Below are 8,706 nucleotides of genomic sequence, written 5' to 3'. Positions count from 1 at the left end.
ATGCATAAGTACCTCCAGGTTCCGCTGTAATGCAGCACTTTGCAATCTTTCTCCATTTAAGTAATAACTTGCTTTTTGATTTTTTTTACCAAAGTGCATGACCTCACACTTTCCAATATTATATTCCATCAGCCAATTTTTTCCCACTCACTTAGCCATTCTGTGTCCTCTTGCAGATTCTGTGTCCTCCTCACACATTGCTTTTCCTCCCATCTTTGTAACGTCAGCAAACTTGGCGAGATTGCACTCTGTCCCTTCTTCCAAATCGTTAATATAGATTGCAAATAGTTGGGGTTCCAGCACCGATCCCTGCGGCAGAGACAGCATGGATTTATGAGGAGGAAGTCATATTTGACAAATGTGCTGGAATTCTTTGAGGATGTAAGGAACAGGGTGGATAAAGTGGATGTGGTGTATTTGGAATTCCAGTCGGCATTTGACACTAATTAATGGTTGCCAAACAGTGAATGAACCATTTAACCCGACTCTCTGTTTTCTATTAGTTAGCCAATCCTCTATCTATGCTAATATATTACCCCCAACCCCGTGAACTTTTATATTGTGCAGTAACCTTTTATGTGGCACCTTGTCAAATGACTTGAGTCGGAGCTGCCGGTCAAGCCTACACCCCCGCTCAAACCAGGGCAACACGCCCCGCGGCTCTCGGGCAACGCAGCTCTCGGGCCCCGAGTCAGGTTCCACTCCCGGCACCAGCAAACCCCAGGGGCAGCGCCTCCCCCACACCAGGAAAACAACAACTTACATTTACACAGAAGGCCCAGCAATTCCCTGCCGCTCTATCAGGGTGGGCGCTGGATGTGGAAGTCACTCCCTGGCCTCCTGTGTGGGTCTGTTTGTTGCATCAGTTTGAGCTGAATGGAGAGGGGGGAGAAGCTGCTCGGATTCACCCCCAGTACTTCTCGGCCCAGTGGGACCCACAATTTCCCATGTGGGCCTGTCGAGGGAGGTGGGTTCCCTTCCCTGAAGGACAGTAATGGCCCAGATGATTTTCTACGACAATCTGGCAGCTTTCATGGTCACTTTATTCTAGTGCTGGCCCCACAAATGATCAGATTCATTTAGCGCAATTTCACAATCTGCCTTTGTGTTTTTGTGGGTTCTCTCTCACACTCATTTTTTGCTGTTTGAAATTCACTTCACAGGGTGTTAAAAGGGGAGGATTTCTAGACTGGAAGCTTAAACCAAACATCACCAAGATCTGACAGTCACTCAATCCATTGGGACTGGAATATCATCAGCTTTTGACCATGGAAGCAGAAACCACTGTTCACAGTGGGGAGAAACGGTACACGTGCTGTGTGTGTGGACAAGGCTTCAGCCAATCGTCCAACCTGGAGAGACACAAGCGCAGTCACATTGGGAAGAATCCATTTAAATGTGGGGATTGTGTCAAAAGATTCAACTACCTGTCCCAGCTGGAAACGCATCATCGAATTCACACCGCGGAGAGGCCGTTCATCTGCTCCGACTGTGGGAAGGGATTCACTCGGTTATCCAACCTGCTGATACACCAGCGAGTTCACACTGGGGAGAGGCCGTTCACCTGCTCTGGGTGTGGGAAGGGATTCACTGCATTATCCTACCTGCTGGCACAGCAGCGAGTTCACACTGGGGAGAAATCTTTTAAATGATCTCACTGTGAGAAGAGTTTTAAAAGCAAACAGTATCTCCTGACACACCAGCGAGTTCAGAATGGGGAGAGAACTGTATAAATATTCTGACTGTGAGAAGAGTTTTAAAAGCAAACAATACCTGCTGAGACACCAGCGAGTTCACAAGTGACTGCAGGGGTTGGACTCTGCTATTACTGCTGTTGTTAATCACAACCCGGACTGAATCGTGTTCATTCTGATAGTTGGGGTTTATAACTCCTGTAACGCTGGTGTTAATAACTCTATATAGACACACACATTAGTCTTGCTTTCAGCACATTGCTGTGGATTTTTGTCTTTGCCACCTGAGTGTTTAGCATCACCTGTCTGGAGCTGAGAAAGGACAATCTGGGGGGAGGATCTTACAGGGGGAACAGAACTTCAGCCTGGACACAGTCCTTCAGGGCCACACTGAGAGGGGCAAGCAGCACTTTCCTCTTTCTCATCTCTCTTCACTGACAGCAAAGTTGCATGCAGGTTAATCCTGACATGTGTCCGGTCCAGATGATACCACACAAGGGTGATTAAAGAGATGGGATGGGCGCTCTGTCAGCCCCTTGCCCATATCTCCAACAGCTCAGTAGTGTCATGTGTTGTTCCCCGAGATTAGAAGGGAGCACATGTAGTTCCCATTTTCCAAATTGGGGACAAATCTGAGCCAGGGAATAAACGCCCATCAACGTGACCTCGATCACCAGGAAGATGCTCGAATATATCCTGAGATGCTGTTTTCATGGGGAAAGTGAAGGCGCCATTAAAAGTACTGAACATGGCTTCCTCAAAATAAGGTCACATCTTACAAACTAGCTTGAGTTAGTGAGGAAATAGTTGGGTTGGTGGATGGGGGAATCTGGTTGACATTGTCTACCTTCGGGCTGTCAAACTAATTTTCTATGGTGAGCCTGATCCGATATTCTGGCACTTGGCGTGGGCCACATTCAGCACAAGCTATTAAAATAGGAATAAATGAAGATAACTATATCAGAATTTCCATTTCGATTTTATTTACTGGTGCTGCTCCCGATTCCTGCCATCTCTTAGCTTGAACATTGGTGAAGTGACCCTGCTCAAAAAATAACCACAAGGATGCCGGTGCATTGTTCTGCTTGTGGCACAAGGCTGTTTCACTGTCACACACAGATAGTGTTTCCTTGATTCACTTCCCCATACAAATACCATCTCTTTACACATACCTTTTCTACACAATTGCAGTAGGCATGAGCAATGACCTGAAGCTTATAAAAGGCACACATTTCAATACAACAAACGTTACACTGAGAGAAATGTTCAGTTAGAACATATGAAATAGGAGCAGGAGTAGGATATTTGGACCCTCGAGCCTGCTCTGCCATTTAAGAAGATCATCGCTGATCTGATCATGGACTCAGTTCCACTTCCCTGCGCGCTCCCCTTAACCCTTTACTCCCTTATCACTCAAAAATATGTCTATCTCTGCATTAATTATATTCAAAGACCCAGCCTCGACAGCTTTCTGAGGCAGAGGATTCCATAGATTTACAACCCTCAGAAGAAATTCCTCATCTCCGTTTCAAATGGGTGGCCACTTATTCTAAGATATGTCCCCTAGTTTTAATTCCCCTGAGTTGAAATATCCTTCCTTCATCCACCTTGTCGAGCCCCCTCATTATCTTGTAAGTTTCATTAAGATCACCTCTCAGTCTTCTGAGCTCCAATGTGTATCGGCCCAACCTACTCAACTTATCTTCATAAATCAACCCCGTCATCTCTGGAATCAAAGTAGTGAACTTTCTCTGAACAGCCTCCAATGCAAGTATATCCACCCTTAATTATGGAAACCTAAATACGAAGTCCATTACAGGCAAAATGCCAAGCAAACCAGCAGCACACTGGCACCTTAACAGTGTCTCTTCGGCCTACAGGCTTTTCTTAAATCGATTTGCTGAGTGGATATAAACTTAAACCAGGTTTGCAGGCGTGATGCTCTATTCACATATTGCAGGTGGAAGATATGCTGTGGGACACACGCTAAGTCCAGTAGCTGAAAGTGATTAACAGACTGGGCTTAGTTTTTAGTCATTCCGGGCGTGTTACCAATACCAGCAAAATCGAAGCCCAAGGAATAACGGGGACAGTGGCAGCATGGATATGAAAGTGGCTAAGTGACACAAACAGAGTAGTGGTGAACGGTTGTTTTTCAGACTGGAGGAAGTGGTGTTACCCAGGGGTCGTTACTGGGGCTACTGCTTTTCTTGATCTATATTAATTACTTAGACTTGGGTGTACAGGGCACAATTTCCAAATTTGCAGATGAAACAAAACTTGGATGGATAGTGAACACTGAGGAGGATAGCGATAGACTTCAGAAAGACATACAGGCTGGTGGAATGGGCAGACATGTGGCAGATTAAATTTAACGAGGAAGAGTTAAAAGTGATACATTTTGGTCGGAAGTGGAGAGGCAATATAAACTAAATGGTACAATTTTAAAGGGGTGAGTGAACAGAGACCCAGGAGTATGTGTGCACCAATCGCTGAAGGTGGCAGCGCAGGTTGAGAAAGTGGATACAAAGACTTACGGGACCCTAGGCTTCGTGAATAGAGGTATAGAGTACAGAAGTGTGGATATTATGATCAACATGCATAAAATATTGGTTTGGTCTCAATTGGAGTATTGTGTCCAATTCTGGGCACCGCATTTTAGTAAGGATGTGAAGGCTTTGGCGAGGGTGCAGAAAAGATTTACGAGAATGATTTCAGGGATAAGAGACTTCAGTTACGTGGATAGTCTGGAGAAGCTGGGGTTGTTCTCCTCAGAACAGAGAATATTGCGAGGAGATTTGACAGAGGTGTTCAAAATCGTGAGGGGTCTGGACAGTGTAGATAGAAACTGTGCCCATTGGCAGTAGGGCCGAGAACCAGAGGACATAAATTTAAGGTGATTAGCAAAAGAACCAAAGGCAACATAAGAAAAATATTTTTTACCTAGCTAGTTGTTAGGATCTGGAATGCACTGCCTGAAAGGATGGTGGAGGCAGAAATAATCACGGCTTTCGAAAGGGAATTGGATAAGTACCAGAGAGAGAGAAATCTGCAGGGTTATGGGGAAAGGGAGGGGGAGTGGGATTAGCTGAATCTTTTGCAGATAGCCAGCATGGGCTCACCGGGCCAAATGGCCTCCTTCCGCGCTATAACCAGTCTCTGATTCTAAGATGATGAAAAATCTGTTGCCCAGAATGTTCCATCTCCCGGGCACTGGGACCTAGTTGGGAACAGAGAACCTGAAGCCCCACCCACTCTCTGTTCCTGAACCAAGTTGGCCGCGCATGCACCCTGACCCCGCCCTCTGCAAGATGGCGGCCAGTGACCCAGCTCACCTGGGACTGTCGGCTCTAATTCGGGGCCTGAAGCCGACACTGGGTGTTGATAGAGCTTCCCAGCCCACCAGTGGGTCCTAGTCCTGCCCTGTGGCCACAATCCCCTCCTGTCTCCCGGAACTGCCTGTCCAACCGAAGTCCGTCTCCACTGCCTGCACAGACAATGAGGGGAGATCCAGACTCGGCCCTGCGCACTGGGGGCCGCAAGCCCCGCCCGCTGAGCCAACCCCGCCCCTCGCACACTCAGATTGGTTGATGGACCAGCCGGCTGGTCCGTCCTCCAGCCGTGCACTGCGCTCTTCCTATTGGTCGGGAGGCACGTCAATCTGTCGGGCAGTGTGAGCTGAGCATGCGCGGTGGGTGAGAGATGGGCGGGAGGGAAGGAGCGGGTTAAGAAACCCCGGGGGTGGGGCGGGGGGTGATTCGGGTTAATAAACCCCGGGGGTGGGGCGCGGGGGCCGCGGGTTAATAAACCCCGGGGGTGGGGCGGGGGGGGGACGCGGGTTAATAAACCCCGGGCGTGGGGCGCGGGGGACGCGGGCCTCACACAGTCCGAGTGGTGGCCCAGAGAAAACGCTCCGCATCATCCGCTTTACACACCCGCTGTGGGCCTCAGGCCCGAACAAGAACCGCGGGCAGATGCCTCCGACCTGAAACAACTCCATGTAAGTCCCTGATCCCGGAGGAGAGTGAGCGTCCGGTGGGGAGACCTTCTCTTCCCGCAATGCAAAGCGCGCTCCCCTCCTCCAGGTTATCACGCAGGTGATACAGTGACGTGTGACTGCTCAACCAATCAGGTAAAGTATTCTCAATTAACAGTAAGCGGATCTCCCTATCTCCGAGTTCTCATTGCTGTTCATTGAGAAAAACAGCAAACACAATAACACCAAATAACACATTAGAAACACACCCTAATTGAAATTAAAGTTAATAAATATATTAGAGAAAAAAAACATTTGCGAGTTTTTACAAAGGTTTTTTAAATTATGGTTTAAAATAATCTAGTGGGCAGAGTTTCTAAAAAAATAAAGTTTTTTTTTAATGTTATTTTCTATGTTTTAAGTGTGTTTTAAAACGCTTACACCTGTAAAAGTAGGCTACGCTCCTGTTTTTATCTGCTGCAAGAGGTTTGAGGATATTTGCTGGGCAAGACATGGGTAAATCACGGAATCTTGCCCATGCAAATATGCTCGCTCCCGTTATGCGTTGGATCTGTCAAGCTCATTGTGTGCTGGAAACCGGCTTTTGTGATGCCTTCCCGCGTCCTTGCACACTCCGTACGGATCCGGGGAGGCCGGGATTTCCAGGCCAATGTTGTGAGTTTCTATCCTGGACTTTTGATGGCTTTTGTAAACTCCTGTTACAGGCTGTGAAAAGGGTAGCAGTTGCAGACTGCACACTCAAACCCAACATCACATTAAGGTCTGACAGTGTCACTCCATTCACCAGGGCCCCAATATCATCGGCCTTTGAATGTTGAAGGTTAAAAGTTTGTTGTGTTTGTGGGAAAAGATTTCAAACTTCAATGTGACGAGAAAAGCACCGAAACTCTCTCTCACTCACACACACAAACACGAGCGAGAGTGTTACAGTGTACTGGCTGTGGAAAGAGCTTTAATCAGTTACACAGCCTGAAAAAACATCGCACCATTGACAGCGGGGAGAAACCGTACACGTGTAATGTGTGTGGACCAGGCTTCAACCGAGTGTCCAACCTGAAGAGACACAAAGACACCCGCACCACGGAGAAACCGTGGAAATATGGGGACTGTAGGAAGAGATTCAATTACCCGTCCCAGCTGGAAATTCATCGACGCAGTCACACTGGGGAGAGGCTGTTCAGTTGCTCTTACTGTCTGAAGACTTCCAAAAAATCATCGTACCTGCGAAACTCCAGCAAATTTATACTCGGGAGAAGCTGTTCACCTGCTCAGTGTGGGAAGGGATTTTCTCAATACAACCACACCCTGGCACACCAGCGAGTTCACACTGGCGAGTGATCGTTTAGGTGCTCTAACTCTGCAAAGATATTTGCTTACTCACCCAACCTACTGTAACAACAGCGAGTTCACACCAGGGAAAGGTCATTCACCTGCTCCGTATGTGTGAAGGGATTCACTCGTTCATCTAACCTGCTGGCCCACAAGCGAGTTCACACTGTGAAAAAGCCGTCTGCTGCTCGGTGTGTGGGATTAGATTCGCTCAGTCATCCAACCTCAGGACACACCAGCTTGTTCACACTGATAAAATAACTTTTAAATGTTCTGACTGTGGGAAGAGCTTTCAAAGCAAAAATGATCTGCTGACACACCACTGAATTCACACTGGGGATAGACCGTTCACCTGCCCTGACTGTGCAAAGGGATTCACTAATTTTTCCAACGTGCTGACACACCAGTGAGTTCACAAGTGTTTCAGGGGTTGTATTCTGCTGTTACTGTTAATCATATCCAAGCTTGAACCATGTTCATTCGGGCAGTTGGGGTTTGGTAAAGCTGATGTGAGAAATCCCTATAACTGTGCTGGAGTTTAATCTGCATCAATGTCAAATAAATCAGGTTTGTTTCACAGACACTCAGTGACGTGAGAATGACGTGAGTATCACGTGTAGTGAGTTGGTCTTACCGCAGGGAAAGGGTCCACAGCCAGATAGGGAATGGAAGACCAGCAGGAAGAGTAGAGCAAGGAAGGTAGTGCAGGGGTCCCCTGCGGTCATCCCCCTGCAAAACAGATACACCGCTTTGGGTACTGTTGAGGGGAATGACTCATCAGGGGAGGGCAGCAGCAGCCAAGTTCATGGCACCGTGGCTGGCTCTGCTGCACAGGAGGGCAAGAAAAAGAGTGGGAGAGCGATAGTGATAGGGGATTCAATTGTGAGGGGAATAGATAGGCGTTTCTGCGGCCGCAACCGAGACTCCAGGATGGTATGTTGCCTCCCTGGTGCAAGGGTCAAGGATGTCTCGGAGCGGGTGCAGGACATTCTGAAATGGGAGGGAGAACAGCCAGTTGTCGTGGTGCACATTGGTACCAACGACATAGGCAAAAAAAGGGATGAGGTCCTACGAAACGAATTTAAGGAGCTAGGAGCTAAATTAAAAAGTAGGACCTCAAAAGTAGTAATCTCGGGATTGCTACCAGTGCCACGTGATAGTCAGAGTAGGAATCGCAGGATAGCGCAGATGAATACGTGGCTTGAGCAGTGGTGCAGCAGGGAGGGATTCAAATTCCTGGGGCATTGGGACCGGTTCTGGGGGAGGTGGGACCAGTACAAACCGGACGGTCTGCACCTGGGCAGGACTGGAACCAATGTCCTCGGGGGAGTGTTTGCTAGTGCTGTTGGGGAGGATTTAAACTAATATGGCAGGGGGATGGGAACCAATGCAGGGAGACAGAGGGAAACAAAAAGGAGCCAAAAGCAAAAGACAGAAAGGAGAGGAGGAAAAGTGTAGGGCAGAGAAACCCAAGGCAAAGAACAAAAAGGGCCACTGTACAGCAAAATTCTAAAAGGACAAAGGGTGTTAATAAAACAAGCCTGAAGGCTTTGTGTCTTAATGCAAGGAGTATCCGCAATAAGGTGGATGAATTAATTGTGCAAATAGATGTTAACAAATATGATGTGATTGGGATTACGGAGACGTGGCTCCAGGATGATCAGGGCTGGGAACTCAACATTCAGG

General features: G+C 47.8%; 1 protein-coding gene across 1 annotated transcript; it reads left to right on the top strand.

Annotated features, from left to right (window-relative positions):
• The first annotated feature begins 1,713 nt into the window (after nt 1-1,713).
• Nucleotides 1,714-7,029, top strand: LOC139251639 (zinc finger protein 239-like). Its single transcript, XM_070873247.1, has 2 exons — nt 1,714-1,799; nt 6,687-7,029. The coding sequence occupies exons 1-2, from the start codon at nt 1,714-1,716 to the stop codon at nt 7,027-7,029; spliced, it is 429 nt and encodes a 142-aa protein (XP_070729348.1).
• Nucleotides 7,030-8,706: the final 1,677 nt, after the last annotated feature.

Source organism: Pristiophorus japonicus, unplaced genomic scaffold, assembly GCF_044704955.1.
Source record: "Pristiophorus japonicus isolate sPriJap1 unplaced genomic scaffold, sPriJap1.hap1 HAP1_SCAFFOLD_43, whole genome shotgun sequence".
In the NCBI taxonomy this organism is placed as follows: domain Eukaryota; kingdom Metazoa; phylum Chordata; class Chondrichthyes; family Pristiophoridae; genus Pristiophorus; species Pristiophorus japonicus.
The sequence above is the reverse complement of the archived record's forward strand: the minus strand, read 5'-3'. Positions and strand labels throughout refer to the sequence as shown.

Bases quoted from the DNA above. Each gene is read 5' to 3' on its own strand.
- LOC139251639 (XM_070873247.1), top strand. From the start codon at position 1,714: ATGGGGAGAGAACTGTATAAATATTCTGACTGTGAGAAGAGTTTTAAA. The intron at 1,800-6,686 runs GTGACTGCAGGG...CACCATTGACAG, and splicing joins AGACACCAGCGAGTTCACAA to CGGGGAGAAACCGTACACGT.